The sequence below is a fragment of the Cynara cardunculus genome, assembly GCF_001531365.2.
Source record: "Cynara cardunculus var. scolymus isolate 2C chromosome LG 9, CcrdV1, whole genome shotgun sequence".
In the NCBI taxonomy this organism is placed as follows: domain Eukaryota; kingdom Viridiplantae; phylum Streptophyta; class Magnoliopsida; order Asterales; family Asteraceae; genus Cynara; species Cynara cardunculus.
The window spans coordinates 8,213,402-8,233,354 of NC_037536.1; the positions used below are offsets into that span (position 1 = coordinate 8,213,402).

At 33.3% G+C, this 19,953-nt stretch overlaps 2 protein-coding genes across 2 annotated transcripts; one reads left to right on the top strand and one right to left on the bottom strand.

Annotated features, from left to right (window-relative positions):
- The first annotated feature begins 2,949 nt into the window (after positions 1-2,949).
- Positions 2,950-4,363, top strand: LOC112517739. The gene is made up of 3 exons (XM_025125118.1): positions 2,950-3,129; positions 3,822-3,877; positions 3,976-4,363. The coding sequence occupies exons 1-3, from the start codon at positions 2,950-2,952 to the stop codon at positions 4,361-4,363; spliced, it is 624 nt and encodes a 207-aa protein (XP_024980886.1).
- Positions 4,364-11,063: 6,700 nt separating this feature from the next.
- Positions 11,064-12,321, bottom strand: LOC112518073 (wall-associated receptor kinase-like 1). Its single transcript, XM_025125640.1, has one exon. The coding sequence runs from the start codon at positions 12,319-12,321 to the stop codon at positions 11,272-11,274; it is 1,050 nt and encodes a 349-aa protein (XP_024981408.1). The 3' UTR covers positions 11,064-11,271.
- Positions 12,322-19,953: the final 7,632 nt, after the last annotated feature.

Genomic DNA, 19,953 nt, shown 5'->3' on the forward strand with positions numbered 1-19,953 from the left:
TATTTATATTATATGATATGTGTTCTTTGTTTTATTATGCTTAAAATTATTTAAATTTGTTTAAAGTTTTATTTATTTATTTATATAATATCATATTTAAAATACATAATGATAAAAATGAAGTTTTTTATTGAGTATAAACTGATTTTGCTATGTGGCAGGATTAAAGATTTTGTATGAAAAAGAGAAAATTTTAAGTTTTTATATATTCGGTAAATCAAAAAAAATATTGTCTTGTTTAAAATTTTAAAAATATTTATCTAATGATGGTTTAAAGTTTTAGTTATGTATTAGAAGGACTGATCGTAACATATCAACAATTGTGAGAATAACAACATGAATAAAAAATATGAAGGTCAATAAATTAATCATTATATTTATATTATATAACACTAATAAAAGAAAATGATATATGTATGAACTGATATTATAATATTTCAACATTAGTTTGATTTTTTTTTTCTAAAACATTATCGTCACCGTGCAACACACGGTGCATATGAGTGTTTGAGGTGGCCTCTCCTAAAGCCTAGAACCTCATTTTTCTCTTTTTCTCTCCTTCATTCTCTCAATATCCACTACTATATTTTTTTTGTCAATTTATGTTTTTTTATTAAATGTTTGCATTCAACTCCAAACCATTCATCTACTTCTATATTAATTCTAATGGCATAACTCAAAACCATTCATCTTTTCCCATCAATCATTTATATATATCTATATATATATATATATATATATATATGGGCATAATCAAATGAGAACTAATGAGTTTGTGGTAACCGTGAGATTCAATCTCAACCACAAATCAATAGATAAATTAGAAAATTTATAAGTTTGATAATTTTGAATTAAAATTTTAATGCAAGGACATTTTTGGTATTTTAAAACTCTCCTCTCTCCTCTCTTCTTTCTCCGGCCACCGTCCTTCGATCATATCACACTGGTATCACAATGTATCATACATGTGCTTGGGTATCACATTGAGATCGTTTGTGTGGTCGATCGGAGATGTAACACAGTGGTATCATAATACATCTTATATATGCTTGAGTATCACACTGTATCTTTTATTTAACAGAGTCAATATTTTTAGGTATCACCAGAGGACAGATGCCGGAGGACGGTGGCCGCAGGACGGAGAGAGATGAGAGGAGAGATGAGAGAAAATACCTAAAATGTCATTGCATTAAAACTTTAATTCAAAATTACCAAAATTATAAATTTTCTAATTTATCTATTGATTTGTGGTTAAGATTGGATCTCACGGTTACCACAAACTACTCAGTTCTTCCTTGAATGGACCTCTCTCTCTCTCTCTCTCTCTCTCTATATATATATATATATATATATACAACAACTATTTATTCATCTTCATCTCTCACACCCTCTCAAATTCTATCTCTATCATATACATCTCTAAATTTATTTTCTTTCTCTTTGGTTTTTCTTCTATTTTAATATTGATAATCTTCATAGTTTTTTTTTTGTTTTTTCACTTCTCCCATAATTTTATRTATGTTTGTATCGTTATTTAGATTGCATTATAGTTTTTATGAATTATGTCATGAAGATTTGAAGAAGTCTTCAAGTTCAATATTTGATTTTTTGGTTGCAATATAAGGTAATAATTTTATATTGATTTGTTTCATGATTTTAATTGCATTATAGTTTTATTTATGTTTGTATCGTGATTTTTGTTTGCATTATAACTCTTATGTATTAGGTGAAGATTTAAAATGTTCAAGTTCACTATGTAAATTTTACTTATATTGAACGTTTTTTGGTTTGCAGGTTTTCGAGTTCTTTAACGTTTATATATCAAGTCTTGAAATTTTGAAATTTTCAAGTTTGGGTTGTGAGAATTTATGATTATGATCTTATATAACATGATATAATCCACAATGTAGGCTAATAACTAACCTAAAGCATATAGTGTAAGTATTTGTAACTAAAAGCATATATGTAAGTATATAAGAAAGCATATATATGCATTGTGTAACTACAAACATATATAATAATCCTAAACCCTAAACCCTAAGTTTGTTTTGTAATTGAAAGTGTATTAGAATGTTATATATGTTTGTATCATGATTTTGATTGGATTATATTTTTAAGTATGTTCTTATCGTAAGTTTAGTCGTATTATAATTTTATGTATGTTCATGTTGTGATTTTGATTACATTATAATTTTATCTATTGGGTTATAAAGATTTGAAGTCCTTAAGTTTGGTATGTGATTTTTTACATATCGTATGGTTGGTCCATTCACTATTGTGTTTTTAAAGTCAATGTGTGTGTTGAGGATGAAAATTAGTACATGTACATCATCATTTGAAGGAGACATATCTTTATGTGGAGTATTTTTTATTCTTGAGTTTGTGTCAGATTCCTTAATATTTCCGTCGTTATTATTTCACATTTTATTTAGTTTTACAACTTTATTACTAAACAAATCTCTCTCACAATATATATGTATATGTGTGTGTGAGTGTGTGTGTGTGTATATATATATATATATATATATATTAAAATTCGGCATCAAAAAAGGGAAAACAGAGACATATACAACCCCCTACGCAAGGGTGTCCTGGAGGGTCACCTAACTCGCTCGACCAGAGACGGACGATTTCTTTTTTCAAGTGCTGATACCATATGACTATAACAAACAAATATATGGATATTTTCTTACCAAATCCTCATTGGGGTTTTGCATGATTTCTTATCACTGTCCTCTAATCCTGAAAGATGTTTCACTTGATTTCAGCCCTATCCATTTTAAGCGATTCAACTCTTGGATTCACTTGAAGATTTCAGAGACTTGTTGATAAAAGAATGGAGGGATGGTTGCTATTCTCGCTCAGACTGCAAGTTGACCAATTTGAAAAATAAATTAAAGATGTTGAAAGACAAAATAAGATACTGGTGGTATTTGAAGGGAAAAAAAGATGGAAGAGGACAGGAAGAAGATCCAATTGGACATGGAGGTCTTTGATCAAATCATCGATGCTGGAAATGCGGATGAGACAACCATTGTAAGATCTAAAGCCTTGAAATTGAAGGTTGAAATTGAAGCTAAGCTTCGTAACGATTTACGACAAAAAGCAAAATTCAATGGGCTGTTGAAGGTGACGAGAATACCAAGTTCTTTCATGCAATTATTAACCATAGAAGGAACAACTCTCAAATTGTGGGAGTAATGGTTGATGACTGCCAAGATTCTTGCTAATCGTCTAAGCTAAGTGCGTTATCAGTTCACTTATCAACAAGTCGCAGTCTGCTTTTTTAAAGGGCAGATTCATTTTAGATGGGGTGTTCATAGCTAATGAAATCATCAGTCGGGCGAAAAACAATAGAAAATATGTTCTTTTCATTAAAGCATATTTTGAAGAAGCATTTGACTCTTTGGATTGGGATTATCTGATGGATATTCTTGAAGCAATAGCATTCCCTTCCAAATTGAAAAATTGGATCAAATCATGCCTTCATTCTGCCTCCTCTTCAATCCTCATTAACGGCTCTCCTATTGCGGAGTTTCGAGCGCAAAGAGGCCTTTGACAAGGAGACCCATTATCTCCATTCCTCTTTATCATTGCCATGGAAGGCCTACATCACTTGATGGAGATTGTGAAAAGAAGACCTTACAAGGGGAATCGAGATCGGCTTTGAAAGGTTCAATATTTCTCACTTGTTATTCGCTGATGATGCTCTTTTTATTAATACGTGGTCGGTAGAAGAAGGGAAAATATCCTTCGCCTATTGCGATGCTTTTATTTGGCTTCGGGTTTAAAACTAAATCTTGACAAAAGTAATCTTTTAGGAGTCAGAGTTGATTCAAGAAGAGTATATTGGGCTGCCAATGAACTTAATTGTGAGGTCGGTAAATTCCTTTGTGGATACCTTGGGGTTCCTATACGAGATAATATGAATAGAATCAAGGCTTGGGACCCGACCGTGGAAATTTTTTAACGCAGATTGTCAAGATGGAAAGCTAAAGCCTTATCTGCCGGGGGAAGGAATGTCCCAGCCCAAGTTGTTCTAGGAAGCCTTGCCACTTACTTTTTGTCCATTTTCAAAGCCCCTGTTCGCACACGGTTGTCCTTAAAAGAAGAGAAAATGAGAAAAGATTTCTTCTGGGGATCAGATTATGTGGAAATAATTGCTTGGGTCAAATGGGGAGATGTCATTAAAAGTATTGATAGAGGAGGCCTCGGGTTGGAAAGTATTGATGCAGCTAACCTCGCACTTCTAATCAAGTGGGTGTGGGAACTTCATTTCGAACCAACCTCTAGTTGGTCAAAAGTGATAAAGGCCATACACGATCAGAATGGTGGAGGGGAAATCCAAATGGGATTGGCGTAGAGAAATTCAAAGTGGTAGAGAAGCCGACGACCTAAAGCAAACCAACTCAACTAAGGGAAATTTTATCACTATTGAAGTTAAAATATATACGGTTTCGCAGAACAAATGATATGGTTGCATCTTTCATGATCCTATAATCTTTTACATTATGACGGAGGAACGAAACAATGATCCGTGTCACTGAATCTAATAGATTGGGTCCACCCATGTGCTTGAGGCTGGGAAAGGTTTTCATGCGAGCAGGCCCGCCACCCAGCGCATAGATTGGATGAAGTGGTTATTGAATGGCATTCTTTATTTTATTGTTTTAAGCTTTCTAGTTATTTGGTTTGGGTTATTATTTAGTTTCCTTGTAACTTTAGGATTCCTTTTCCCTTCCTATATACAAACAAACATCCCTGTTAGGTTTAATTCAAGTTTTTCTATTACTAAATACACCTTTGAAATTTTTTATCAAATTTTATTTAAGAGTTTTCTCTTATTTTATTTGAGTTTATCGCTTGTAAATTCGTTATGGTTTTAGGGTTCGACGTTTATCAACCCACCGTTTTGTCATCCCGAATCAGATTCTGTTGGTAATTAACATGAAATTAGTGATGTATTTATGAACCAACACCTCTTTTGCATCCTTCTAAAAACGGAATCAGCATTGTCCCCATTTGAAGCTGCCATCGCAGAAGCATTTGCATCACCATCACAAGACATGATTAGAAGCAAGATTTATTCCAGATTCATTTGTCAAAATGCTCAAGCTATGTGTTTGAATCGTTGAATCTTCCATGGTTATGCACTATTACATTTTAGTTTAATGAGATACGTAATAAGCCCTTCATTAAGATATTGACATGCAGCGTCCATTCATCTGTCACTCTAAAATTTCTACTTTCATATGATAAGATATATATATATATATATATATATATATATAGAGAGAGAGAGAGAGAGAGAGTTTGGTTCAAATACTAACCAAGAAACTTATGTTAACTATATTAACCAAGCCTAACCAATCATATTTCATCGTTACTTTATGCTCAAATGTAACTCATATATTAAATACAAGGGTAATTAGGTAACTTGACATTTATGTAACTCCCTAATAATTAATTGGGAGTTACAAATCTTAAAGACTCACTAATTGATCATGATGTAATTCTGAATTTTATCTTCATACGTGTTCATGATCGTAATTTTCAAGTGATGTTCTACATATAATGATATTGTTTTTGTAAGTGTAAAAGATTTCCGTATCGTCCGAGTAATATGGATAATCCTATTGTAAAATATATTGACAACAATGGAAATGAGAAAGTTAAAATCGTCTACGACTACGGTCGGAATTCGAATTCCGATAATGAAGAAGATGATCAAAGCGTTCATATTGGTAAGTGATTAGTATGACATTTCATTTTGTTTAAATGAACACATATCAAAGGCAATAGATGTTCATATCGATACATATRCACAATCAYATCACATGAATATGAACARTATATGTGATTCATGTGAACACAAGCTTCGTAAGTGTTCATGTACATACAACAGAGTTGGCTCCTGAATATACAGAAGATGTTCATACGGTTCACATGTTGTTCATATGTCTAATCTTTTTTGTTTGATGTGTTTTGAGGATATACACAAGTTGTTCATATGTCTGACAACTCGTGTATCAAAGATAGATTACTTTTTACCTAAATACCCTTTGATATTTTGTTCACATATGTTAATTGAAAATATTAATTTAATAATTAATTTTTAAATATCATTAAATCACAACCGTTTATTATTCAAATTAACGGCTAAGATCGGTTAACAAAGTTAACACGATAATCTTGGTTAGCATTTGGACCAGCCCTTATATATATATATATATGTATATGTATATGTATATGTATATGTATATGTATATGTATATGTATATGTATGTGTATGTGTATGTGTGTGTACAATATTTTTATTTGGAAATTGAATATATTTGCATCTACTCTCTCGGTCTCGGAATAAATGCTATAAATATTTAAGAATATAATTTAAAAAATAAATAAATAAATTCTTAAATATACCTTTAACTAATGCACAGATATTTAAGAATCGTGAATAGAGAGAAATCAAATAAAGGTAAAATTATCATTTAATTAACAAATTGAAATCAACCACTACTGATTTTGACGTTGTTATTAATTAGTAAATATTTCATCCGTCCCAGAATATTATTATACTTTTTAGTTAAGCAAATGTCAATTTTAGTTGTATTTATTAACTTCACGCCTATTAAACATTTTTACATTAATTAAAGGTAAATTTAAAAATTTAGTCATCTACTTTTGAAATTGGACATTTATTCGGGACAAATGTAAATATGTATATCTATATATATATATATATATATATATATATATATGGACACTTATTTTGGAACTGTAGAAGTAATAATTTATAATTTAATGTTGGTTTATTTCCAAGATTTTGGCCAAAAATAAAATACCCTAAAAAGGCCTCTTTGTAACCTTGATAATTCATCAAAAAATATACCATGTTCTCATTAAAGCGTGTGTAAACAACATGTTTTTGATTGTGCTTCCATTTTACAACTACAATTATAATGCTACAAATTTCTTTAATAGGATGAGAAGATGTATACTGAAGCAATAACGACGAGAAGCATGAAACCAGCGGCAAGGAGAAGACAATAACGATAAGAGGAGATTGATTTCTGCTTGACGATATTGTGAAAACAACCACGATCATTTTTGTTTGATAAGAGGGGAGGGACAAAGGGGAAGGAGATAGGGAAAATAGAAGGGGAAGAAGGCATTTTGAAATCAATAGCTACGGTATCTCTCCAGCAAAAGTGGATGGGCAACATTGAATTCAATTTTGGAGTGCACGAAAAACATTTAAATGTCGTGTATTATTAAGTCGATTTGTAAAGTTCAAAATAGTATGTAAAATGCGAACGCCAATTGTTACCTAAAACGGAAGTAAGTTTGATTATTAGGTGATTAGTCTAATCATTTTAGAATTTTACCATTAAAATTAAATAGGTAAAAGCAGGAATCTCGTTAAATGCTTATCTAATCTTAATGCTCTTACTTCAGTCATACGTCATTAAAGCAAACGATTTGTGTAGTTAGGAATGTTTTTTCACCTTAAAAGAGGGTTCTAAATGTTCATAAAAAGATAAATCATAACCTCTGAATCCGCTCGATACCACTAATATATATCGTAGTTATTTTCATGTTCATATTAATATTAAATTTCGGTCTTTTTCACTAACTTTCTTTAATTTATTGTCTACAAGTCTTGTTTTGTGTTTATTGGCTTTTTATTTTCATCATTTCTAGTGTATATTTCATTGATTCATTCTTTATATTAGATGGGTTTTTTTGGTTGCTATTGGTGGTGAAACTTCTACAGCACGCTTCTAGCAACTTGTTAAATGACTTCGAAGTTATGTACATCAGGTGTTAAACTTTGGGTACATTTGATGCTACATGCAGAGAGTTGCTTGTGATTTGGGGTAGTCACATACTTTGCCCTATGTGACATGTCCCACAACTTTCAAGTCGCGTCACATTCATCATGGATCGTGAATAGTGCAAACATTTGTCGCAAATATTCCCGTTCATTGTTCATTATGAATGTGGACAACTTGGGAAACATGTCACTACAAAAATGCAGAGTATCAGCGAAGGAAAAATCCCTCGCAAATCCGTCGCTGAAAGGGCAATCCGTCGCTGATCCGTCGCTAATACTCCGTCGGTCAAACAGTCGTAGGTAGTGCTATCAGCGACGGATCAGCGACGGATATCAGTGACGGATTTGCGATGGACACTTTCAGCGATGGATCAGCGTGGAAAGTATTTAGCGACGGATCAGCGAGGGATCTGCGACGGATATATCAGCGACGGATCTGCGACGGAAAATTCAACGACGGATCTGCGATGGAATTTTTAGCGATGGATTTGCGAGGGAACTTTTAGCGACGGATTTGTGAGGGAAGTTTCAGCGACAGATTTGCGAGGGAACTTTCAGCGACGGATCTGCGAGGGAATTTCAGCGACGGATCTGCGACGGAACTTTCAGCGACGGATCTGCGACGGAAGTTTCAGCGACGGATCTGCGAGGGAACTTTCAGCGACGGATCTGCGAGGGAACTTTCAGCGACGGATCTGCGAGGGAATTTCAAGGACTTTCAGCGACGGATTTTCCCTCGCTAATCCGTCGCTAATTTGTATAAAATTAAAAAATAAATTTTTAAAAAATGCATAAATCCTGTATTTATTTATAAAAAAACCTGGAAATAATAATATATAACAAACCAAATCTGTGAACAAAGTAACCAATTCATACGATTTAAAATATTCAATTCATACATTTTAATCTTCGAATACATACAATCTAACTATCGGGAGGTGGGGGAGGTGGGAAAACGTATCCTGACTGCCGCATAAACGCATTAAAATGCTCCGATAATGCGGCCTGTTGGGCTAATGCAGCAACTTGTCTAGCCTGTTCAGCTTCCGAGGCAGCTTGTCTGGCCTCCAAATCTGCCCTATTCTTCTGTTCGGTCTCGAGTTCCTCTTCTACCCTTGACAACTTCTCTCTCAACCCCGTTACCTGTAAATATTCAATATTCTTCGAAATCAGTAATTTGTTCGCAATTTTAGTTATGAGAAAGTTAATAACAATATAACCAACGTACCTCCGCTCTTGACTCGTATGATGACCCGCTACTGCTACATCTACCCGTCATAGCATAAGAGGGATCCTGGGTGGTCCCGAAACCAAATATTCGGCCTTTCCTCCGTCCTCCGACACTTTGCTCCCAAAGAGATGCCTTATCAGGGAGAGGGATGTCGGTATTAGATTGTGACTCACCCCTACGCTCCTATGGTTCACCAAAACAAAATCGGGTGAGGTTATGTATGTAGATATTTCAGCAGCATAACGACTGTAAATCAAACATAACCAATGCATGTATTTAACAACTAAGCATTCTAATAATATCAATGTTCGAAGTCGCATTCTCAACCTACTTACTTAGCCTAACGTCTGCCCAACAATGGCAACCCAAACTAATAGCATCACTATGTTTATTGAAATATATTACCTTAAACCTACCAAACGTATCTATTAACCAAAGTAATGGTTTTAAAAAACTTACATGATACCTAGCAGCTTTCGGGTAACTGAACTGAGGTATGTTTAAGCTTAAGCTTGGGAGTTGCGGCTGCAAAGCTTGGGGCTGTTATTTATAGGTTGATTTTATTCCATGAATGGTCATTCAATCAATACATAAAATTTCCATTTCCATCCAAATTATAAGTTCATTGCGAATTCGAGTTTGAGCTCAATCTCGTTATTCATAGAATCAACGAGTTTTAGAAGAGATAATTTTTGGATATATTCTCATAATCAACCGGATCAATCTTTGTTTTGATTTCCATATGTTGCGTTAAAAATTAATTATTGGTTTCTAATTAAATTTATAAAATATAAATATAAATACATGCAAGAATTTAAATAGATAATTAATAAATAAATTTAAAAAAAAAACTTTTGTCTGCGTCACATTTCTGGGCAGGCAATAGATAGTAAAAACAAACTTTTGTGTGTCATCTTTTGTCCTAGCAAAAGACTTCAAGCTTTCGTTAAAAGATGGTATGACGATCATGCGAGATCAATTATTACCGGTGACTCCTATTAGCTTTTGCCAACGGCTTCTATGCCTCAATTAAAATGGCTATTCCGATGCACCCTATTTATTGCGGGCAAAAGTCTCATTAACAGGTTACATTGAATCGACTCTCTTTTGTATAGTGACTTAACCCTTTTGCTTCTTATGAAATTATAAGCCTCTTCCACATTGCAATTATCTTTTGGGGGGGTTCCATGGATTATCTACAAATAAAAATGATGGAAAATCATCGGATTTCATATTATCGTTTATCCATACACATCCATCTCGATAGTTTGGGTTACAAAACCGTCAGTGGTGCCTTGGTGACTCGTTAGTAGTAGTTTGGAAAGAACATGTTTCTTAACTGGGAGGCATTTTAGAATCCATTTGTGTATACAACTGTCAATCAAAAACTACAGTTCAACAAACTATACCAGTACTTACTATAGAACTCATGTATATAATATTTTCAACATATAACATAGGAAAGATTCAAAGATAGATGGGGTGCTCTCTATCATCAACTGGTACATAGGAAAGATTCAAAGATTCAAACATATAACATATAATATTTTCCAAGCATTCTCAAAAGACAAATGGGGTGCTCTCTATCATCTACTGGTACTGGTACTGTATTCCCATTCCCAAATGGTTCCGGCCCAAAATGGCAGATCGGAAACAATTAAATTATTGGTACTGGTACTACTCAATTAAAGTTGCTTCCATTTGAAAAAAGAAAGTTGATTATTACCATCAAAACCTTGTTCAACAAAATCATTAGATGGTGACTTTGAAACAGAAGGGTAATCCCATATAAACCAATATCCTAGTCAATTGTCAGAATAAAATATCTTGACAAACATAACTACATAAGTTCGAAAATTTCCATGTGATAACAATATATAACATAAGTACAGAAACAAACTACCTGAAAGACCAATATAATCCATAAAGTAGGAAATGGCAAGAAAAATGAATACATTGGTATATAGGAAGCAGCAATGGGGAAATTTCTAAGGTTCTCACTTCCTCTTCTCTAGAAATTGACAGTTTTATTTAGACAAAATAGCGACTTTTGCTTGGAAAGGGTCTTTAGACCCACCGGCACCCAAAAGTCGATTAATCGATTCCAGTGTCTAAGTGATGGAGCAATGAAATGTTACTGGGTACAAGAGTAATTACCTTGAAGATGCTCTTGTGCAAAGTACTTAAGATCAGCGGCATACTACTAATTTGCCAATCTTATACCTTCCAAATCTGTTGCAACATCTTTCATATTTGGCCGTAGCATCCCATTCAGATTTAAACATCTTTTTGCAAGGTTTGCAACTGCTATGAGTTGTACCTTGGGTGCATCTGATACTCGATCATCAACGTTTTCCACGAGTTGTTCATCTTCCATGGAAAAAATGAACGTTGCCAAACCCATTCTCTCCCCATAAGGTGTTCTAAAGATGGGGTTTTTCCCGGTCAAGAGCTCAAGGAGAACAACACCAAAGCTATATACATCACTTTTTTCAGTAAGATGGCTTGATTGGAAGTACTCTGGATCTAAATAACCCATGGTACCTTTGACTAAGGTGCTTAGATGGGTTTGATCATCTGATAATGACTTTGAAACTCCAAAGTCTGATATTTTTGCTCTAAATTTGTCATCCAAAAGAATGTTTGAAGATTTAATGTCTCTATGATAAATTGGTGCGAAAGTTGCCGAATGTAAATAAGCAAGAGCTCCCGCTATCTCTATAGAAATTTGCAACCGCAATTTCCACAAGGTAGGGAACTCATAATTCTCGTCGTGGATGAAGTCAAAAAGAGTTCCATTACCAACAAACTCATAAACAAGCATTGGAACTTCGGTTTCCAAACAACACCCCAGAAGCTTAACCACATGTTTGTGGATGATTTGGGATAGTATAAAAACCTCATTGATAAAGGTTTCAACTTGACTCTCATCCACCAACATCGACTTCTTTACTGCTACTATCCTTCCATCTGCTAGCATTCCCTTGTAGACTGTCCCTTGACCCCCTCTGCCGACTATTCTGTCCTCATTGAATTGTCCAGTTGCTTTATCTAATTCTATTGCATTGAAAAGTCTGATTTGACGATCAACCATCCGTTCACCACTTGAGATTTGTTGTTGTAGGAGTAAACCACCATTTCTTTTGAAGAATTTCTCTTTGAGATTCTTAAGTTTCCTCTTTTGCACTACTTTGAGTAGCCACAATGAGAAGATTAGAACCAGTATGCCCGAAAGAGCACCTCCTATTATCATGGAAAAGTTACCATGTTACGTGGCATCCTTAGTTTTAAAATTGTGTTTAACTGAAGTGATTTAGAAAACCAACAAGAAAAGGGAACATTTTTGGAGCAAGCAAAATGAACTAAAAGGGGTGTCATTACTAAAAAAGAGGTGCAAACAGTAAGAGACGCTTACCAACAATATTATTATGCCATTTTGATCACTGAGAATTTGCCTTAGTAAAGTAAGGGTGGTGATTTTTATTTCAAACGAAGTTGAACAACAAAGTAAAACACTATGAAATAAGCTTTTGGAATGTTTTTTTATGAACATTTTTCAAGAAACGCCTTTTAAAATGTTAGATAGAAGGCTAATAAGTGTTTATTTGGGCATGGGGGTTTATTATAAATGATCAGAAAATGTTTACACTGTAAAGTTTACAGGAGTAGAAGAAAAAGATAGAATTTACCTAATGTGAGTTGGAGAATTGGAATTTTGCGACTACAACCACCTTTAATCTTGGCATCACCAGAATACCCTTGTTTACATTTGCACGTGTAATTCCCGGGAATATTAACACAAGTTCCATAACATGGAAACTGCAACTTATCTTTACACTCATCGATATCTGAAAATAAAATGGAGTATCACAAAGCATTAATCGGTTAATAGTAAGCATAGAAAATGAAAAAAAAAATCCATTCCAAACCCTTCAATCCTAACTAAGATGAATAAATTGTGTTGATATATAATACATGTAGCTCTTATTGAAAAATGAAAACATTAAATCATCCACTACTACCAAATTTTTTAATATAATTTTTATAGTTTCATGTTATTTTTTTATCAACTTGGACATCCAACCCGCTATGAAAGCTGACTAATCCCAGAATGATCACTCGAAGTCATCGTATTTGAACATTCGCAGCCACAAGAGGATTTTTATCCCTCCTTAAATTTGAACATGAGACCTCCAAATACTTTTGATCTTTTAAGCTCAAGCTCAAACCAATCGTACACCATCCCTATGCTTACATGTCAATTTTTATCAATTACTTGAAAATTACTATTCACTATAATGACTTTTACCCAAACTTTAGTTACATGAGCATTAAAAAACTATTATTTAATCAAATAATAACAAAACTCCAATTAAATACCATTTATTACACTTTAATATCAAAATATTAATGTATTAATTAACATAAAAAGTAAATAGTTATTATAATGTAAAATTAATTAACTAAGTATTAAAGTATTTTATTTTAATATAGACTCTTTTTTGATTGATAAATTAAAATTTTATTTTTCTGTTCGTCAAAAATATGTATTGTATATGTTGTTTGTGTTGTATTATTAACTACTTTTACTAGTTTTATTTGTAATATGTTATGTTATATTTTTAATATACCTTAAATATTTTATAAACTTAATTTTTGCATTTTGAATATTTGTTAAAATGGCAATGTTAAACTTTTAATTTGAGGGTTTATAATATATTTAACAACGTTAATTAAGATCAAATCATATGTTAGAAATCGCTATAACGAATTCCGATATTGTAACAAATTATTTATGCTTCTTTTATAAATATACGTGACATGTCATAAAAAAACGTAATGAGACATTAACCATTATAATTATGTATTTATATAGATTATATAAAATATCATTATAAAAACATATTGAGACATTAACAATTATGATAATGTATTTATATAGATTATAGTTTGAGAGTGTGTTCACAAAATATAATGATATTTACAAAAGAAAGTGTTCATAATGTATTCATTTTGTGTGCACATTCAATTATATGTGTGTGGACATGCGTTCGTGTACGTTACGGAGAGACGAGAGAGAATAGCATGAGAGTGAAGAGGAGAGATAAGAGTGGAGGAAAAGAGTTTATTTAAATTATGTTACAATTTATTTTTTTAAAACTAATTTCTTATAGTTTAAATTGGATCTTTATGAATTAAAAAATTCTCAAAAAGAATGCTTTTATATATGTATAGAGAGGGGAGGGGGGGGGGGAGAGGAGGTTCAAACCAAAATAGTAACCAAACAAAAAACACAAAACAACCAAATCAAGTGCAAAATCACATGTTATTTTACACTTACACTAACGGTCAACACAAAGTCGCGTGACATATTTTAAGATCTAGATATAAAATTACATATGATTTACGGTTTCTTATTCTCTTATCTTATTTGGTTATTGTTCTTTATTATTCCCTTCTCTATCTATACACACACATATATATATATATATATATATATTATAATTTCAGTTTTGATAATCTCACATAGACGATAGATTGAGAGAAAGGAGATGGTAATGCGTCATTTTGTGGAACCTCTTTTTTCCGAACATAATACTTGCATTAAACTACTAAAAAATGGGGTTTTTCCTACCTTTCCGACTGATTTCTGATGGATGTTGATATCGGAAAAACCCCCGACGCTTAATGCAAATCCCGACGGAATTATTGACAGATTTGTATTTTCTAACGGAATAACCCGCTAGAAATCCGTCGAACAGTTTTATAATATGTTGTACCTTTTCCGGGTTAATTAGAAGCTTTAGAAAATGTGATTAGTATTACCGACGACAATTCAAACGCAAAACCGTTGGTAATTTGATTTTTTTTAAACTTTTATTTAAAATAATAACCGGTTTTAATATCAGAAATTGAAATAAACAATTAATTAAAATTTGTCAGACATCTGTCCGAAACTATAATTAATTAACAATGATTAATTTATTTTAAAAAACTTTGACCCATTTTGTGAGGGATTTTGGACGGATTTGTGACAGAATTAAATAAGTAAAAAAAATTCACAAATCCGTAGATAAAGTTATTGAAATAAATTTTTATTTTTATAAAAAAATCTAGTAACAGATTTGTGGGGGACTTCAAGTGGAAGTTAACAAAAGGTAACTTTTCTTGACTTTTTTGGGATCCGTCACTGAATTTTCCGACGGAATCTTCTCCGTCAAGAAAAATCCGTCGATGATACCTATTTTTTAGTATTGTTAATAAATTAAATACAGTTTATATATCTATAGAAAATATTACATTAAGATGACGTGATACAATTATATTGATATTATTGTTCTTAACTATTGAATTGTGGTGTTGGCTTCTTTTTGTTACTAGCTAGTTGGCATTCGAGTTTGTGTGTAACTTGACTGATTCAAGGTCTGGAGGAGACAACCTGGAAAATCCAGTGGCCTTGTAAGAACTCGAAAAGGTGACCTAGCTATTAGGTAGGATATCACAAAAACCCAAGTCTTATTTTGAGTTGAAACAACTCTCACATGGATAAAAGGAGATGATTGATTGTGAAAGTGGTGTGAATAAATTAAAAGAGTAGAGGATGACTTTAAATCGTATATTTGTATCTTTATGTCTTTATATAAAAGGAACAATCAAAGAGAATGAGTAACAACTCCTAAGTATCTATATCGGATTTAAGGAATGAAAGAAGGCAAGAGGGAAGTGACTACAAAAAGAAAGACAACTTTTTTCTTAATTTATGGTTTGATACAATATTGGAGAGGAGAGATTGAACAGACAGGAGGTAGGTGTCTATTGAAATTTAAAATCTATTGTGTCAATTAACATTACTTACTTTTATATGAATTTATCTCACTTGTCGAAATCAAATGGTATATAAATCACCTATTAATTGATAAACTTTATGCTACCAAATTAGTATTGTATGGACTGATTTATTATGTAACCAAATTTCGATGCGATGTTATTGAGGTTTAACTTCATTTCGTTGAGGTTTTTTTAGATTAAGTACGAGGTTATTTGGTTGGTTTTCTATCAATAAAGATGTGTGGATTAATCCATCCATCTGTATAGATTAAGAACTTTTTTATTTGGGAGAGGGTTTTGTATAGGAGGGTAAGGTTTGGAAAAAACTTGTCTTTCTACATAGTGCTCTCTTCTAAAAGCTTACAGAATATAGCTACTTTTTTTATCATTAAGCCACTATCGAACTGACTGACAGACGGAATAAGGATTTCAAAGATAAAACTTCTTTCTTTGTTGGCCCATAAATTGACAATTTGATTATTCCTTCTTATTATTAAGCATCTGAATCATGAATTGTCTTCTTATGACTCATCAATCAGATCTATTCGTTTTTTGAAACAACTGTTCAAGCAGAAAAGCAATCCCCTTGCCTCTGTGAGTCACATTAAACTCGTTAAACTGCTAACAAACAAACCCTAAATCTCTATGAACATATTCATGTTAAGGGCTAGTTACTCTGAAAAATAAATATTAGGCCTTAATGTTCCTCCTTAAAGGTTATTAGTTGGAGCCTAAGGATCCCACGGATTAGTTGATGTAGAAGATGGCCTTAGACATCTATGGTTGCTCAAAAAAAGGAGTTGAGGAACTTGTGAAAAGAAAAGACGATAATTTGCAACAAGTGTAAAGCTTGGTAACTTAGATTGTACCTTGGCAACCAGGAGATAGATAGGGATTTCCTTCATAACCTTCGTTACATTTGCAACGGTACCCACCTGTTTCCTTTTTAGAGTTAACACACATGCTATTTGATTGGCAGGCAGTACCATTTATTGCTTCGGCTTCGTTGCAACTCAGATCACCAATTGCCCAATCAAGCACTATTGGAACATTAGCTTCAATCTTTTTAGCCAAGGAAGTGTCGTTTAAAACTGTTGTACCATTGAACTTGAATGCTTCCACGTCCCCGACAAAGGCATATGTACAGGGATTTAAAGTCTCTCTGTTGCTCATGCCGAGTACTTCACTTAGCAAGGGCCGAGGCGTAATATTTGGATTACGAGACCCATTGTTCGAAAAGTCGGAATCTTGCAAGGCATAGAATTGAGTTACATAGTAGTTTATGGGTTCGGGTATGGATGATTGACAGCAAGCATTGCCTGAACAGTCATCACCTATATCATCCTCTTCGTTATAGCAAATCACCAAACAACCTGTAGGCCTCATTTTTGAGGTCACCCAAGCATATTCATTGCAGCCGATGACTGTTAACTTGTTTACTTCCGAGATGGTGTATGGAGTATTATTGAAATTTGGGGAAAAAGTAACGCCACTTTGAATTATGCCATCTGGAGAATAGCATCTGGTAGACACCGTATTGGAAATCCTCACCGTGGAATCAGATATCTGTTTAATTGAAGAGTTAGATTTGGATTCAAGGGAAGCCCTTGGAGGGTCTGAAGAAGTGTCACAGTAGACGTCAAACCCAGGGCCTATAGAACAATTTGAGTTGATGCCGATGCCAAAAGGGTACGGAACAACCAAGTCTCCTCATTTTCTGGGGCAGTTTGGCTTTGTTAAATTGGTGGCTTTGATGAGGGTGTACGTTTCAGAGGTGGAATATGTATCAGATGCTGCAAATGAGAACATTAGAAGTAGTACCCACGTTTGAACAAGGGTTTCCATGGCTGTGTTTTGTGGCTTACAAGTACTGTAGAAGTATTTGACGGGTTTTTCAAGTTAACCTTATATAGACCTCAATACATGATGTAATATCTTACAAGGAGAATAAAAATCAAATGATAACTTATTGCTTTTATGATGTAGCTTCTTGAGAAGGAACAAAGAAATTACACATTTTCTAATTATTATTGAGTTCTTTTAGTCCAAAACCTATCTGAAAATCCCCTAACTAATTACTTTAAATAATACTATAGATACTTTAGGCGCCATTTGGTTTGCGAGATTTCGTATTCCATTTCCATGTTTGGTTTAAACGATACGTCGGAATTGAAATCCCAAAAACGTGGGATATAGAAGTCCCATGGGGAAGTTGGTATTCCGCGGGATTTTCTGGGATTTGATTGTAACAATGTTTTAAAATATGTTAAAAACACTTGTTTGTGTTCTAATCAATTAACGTAAGAGTTATTTAATTATTTTTATAATTTGTTTTCTACACCAGAATCCAAATCTTTGTGAATCCAAAATTCCATCCACAAAATCTAAATTCTTTTAAAAACTTCCAATCAAATCAAACGGACCACTATGATATGTTCCCATTTTCTGAAAAGAAAATTGCTATCGCTAGTTATTTGTCTAAATGGTATCAGATCTAAGTAAATATACGAACCTAGTAAACCATCATTATATGTTCAAGATTCACTGTTAATGGAACCCTTATGTTCTAGTTTTGATTTGTCAATCGAAAACTAAAAGAAAATTGGTTGTTTGATTGCGGTAATGAACATTCATGTTGTATACCGCCACCGCGTATACAATGTTCGTAAGCAAATTCTCCTAGTCATTCCAAACATCAGGTCAAACATACAAACCGATAGCGATCCTTGTAGAATTTGAAATTGTATGGTCTAAGAGTGCTTTAGAAATGAAAATACTACACATCCTCAAGCCAGGATGTTCTCTCTCTTTGATAGTTTTGTGGACCAGAAGCCAGAAATCTGTTGTCATACTAGACCTATTTAAGTCAACGTTTGCCGGGTCTAATGTGAATGCCATCTGTGTTTGAAAGACAACCATATATGTTACCTTTGATGTTGTCCAAGTTAAACCATTGGACATGGGAAAGCATATAATCTCGAGGGGCAATACTTTTCAAACTTGCTTCTTCTGGAAGGAAAATATAGCAAGTTATCACATATTCGTTATTACCATGCAAGGGTAAAATTATGTTATGGATCATAAAAGTGGTTGTTTATTTTCTCTCTTCGTGAAAGCTACACACAGAAAGATTATATGAATACCATCAAAAAGTTCAAAACCGAATAACACTAGAGGTGGAGATAAAGGATGTGGACGATCGAAGAAATCGAATTCGCCCAAAACCTAACGCCTCCACTAATTACTATTGATACGGATAACACCAATACGACAATGGATGATGATAAAGATGACATAGAGGATGGATACTAGAAGAATGAAGAAAGACGAAGTTAAAAACAAAACGAAGGCGAAGACTAAGGCCTTTGGCTGACCCGTAGAGCTCGGCCTCCCTTAAGGTAAAGGTTTCAACCGCATCAAAAGTAAGGAGTATGCTCAAGTATTTGTCATATATAAATATTATATATTTATAAAAAGATTGAAGACAATTTTAAAGAAAAGGAAAAAGAGCGGAATATTGAAAACAAAGTTAAGATCGAGACTAAATCATGAAGACGTAGGAGATTGAAGACAATTCTAACCAAACGAAGTTTTCGATTGCATTACGACCAACGACTTAAATATTTTCAAAGTACGAAACTATAATATCAAAACGAAGACGAAGTGTAGAATAAATTTTATGAAAACGATTTTTTGCATTGTCACCCAATGGCTCAATTCAAAATACGAAATTCTAGAAAAAAAACTGAATTTATTTCAAAAACGGGACGGGCCCTTAACCGGTTATGGGACCAGTTACTATCTGTTACACATATTTGATAATTCATCAAAAAAAAAATATACCATGTTCTCATTAAAGCGTGTGTAAACAACATGTGTTTGATTGTGCTTCCATTCTACAATTACAATTATAATGCTATAAATTTCTTTAACAGGATGAGAAGATGTATACTGAAGCAACAACGATGAGAAGCATGAAACCAACGGCAAGGAGAAGACAACAACGATAAAAGGAGATTGATTTCTGCTTGACGATATCGTGAAAACAACCACGATC

Coding starts and splice junctions, on each gene's coding strand:
- LOC112518073 (XM_025125640.1), bottom strand. CDS start 12,321: ATGATAATAGGAGGTGCTCTTTCGGGCATACTGGTTCTAATCTTCTCA.
- LOC112517739 (XM_025125118.1), top strand. CDS start 2,950: ATGGAAGAGGACAGGAAGAAGATCCAATTGGACATGGAGGTCTTTGAT. Junction 3,130..3,821: donor AATTCAATGGGCTGTTGAAG/GTGACGAGAATA, acceptor GTAATCTTTTAG/GAGTCAGAGTTGATTCAAGA. Junction 3,878..3,975: donor CCAATGAACTTAATTGTGAG/GTCGGTAAATTC, acceptor TTTTTAACGCAG/ATTGTCAAGATGGAAAGCTA.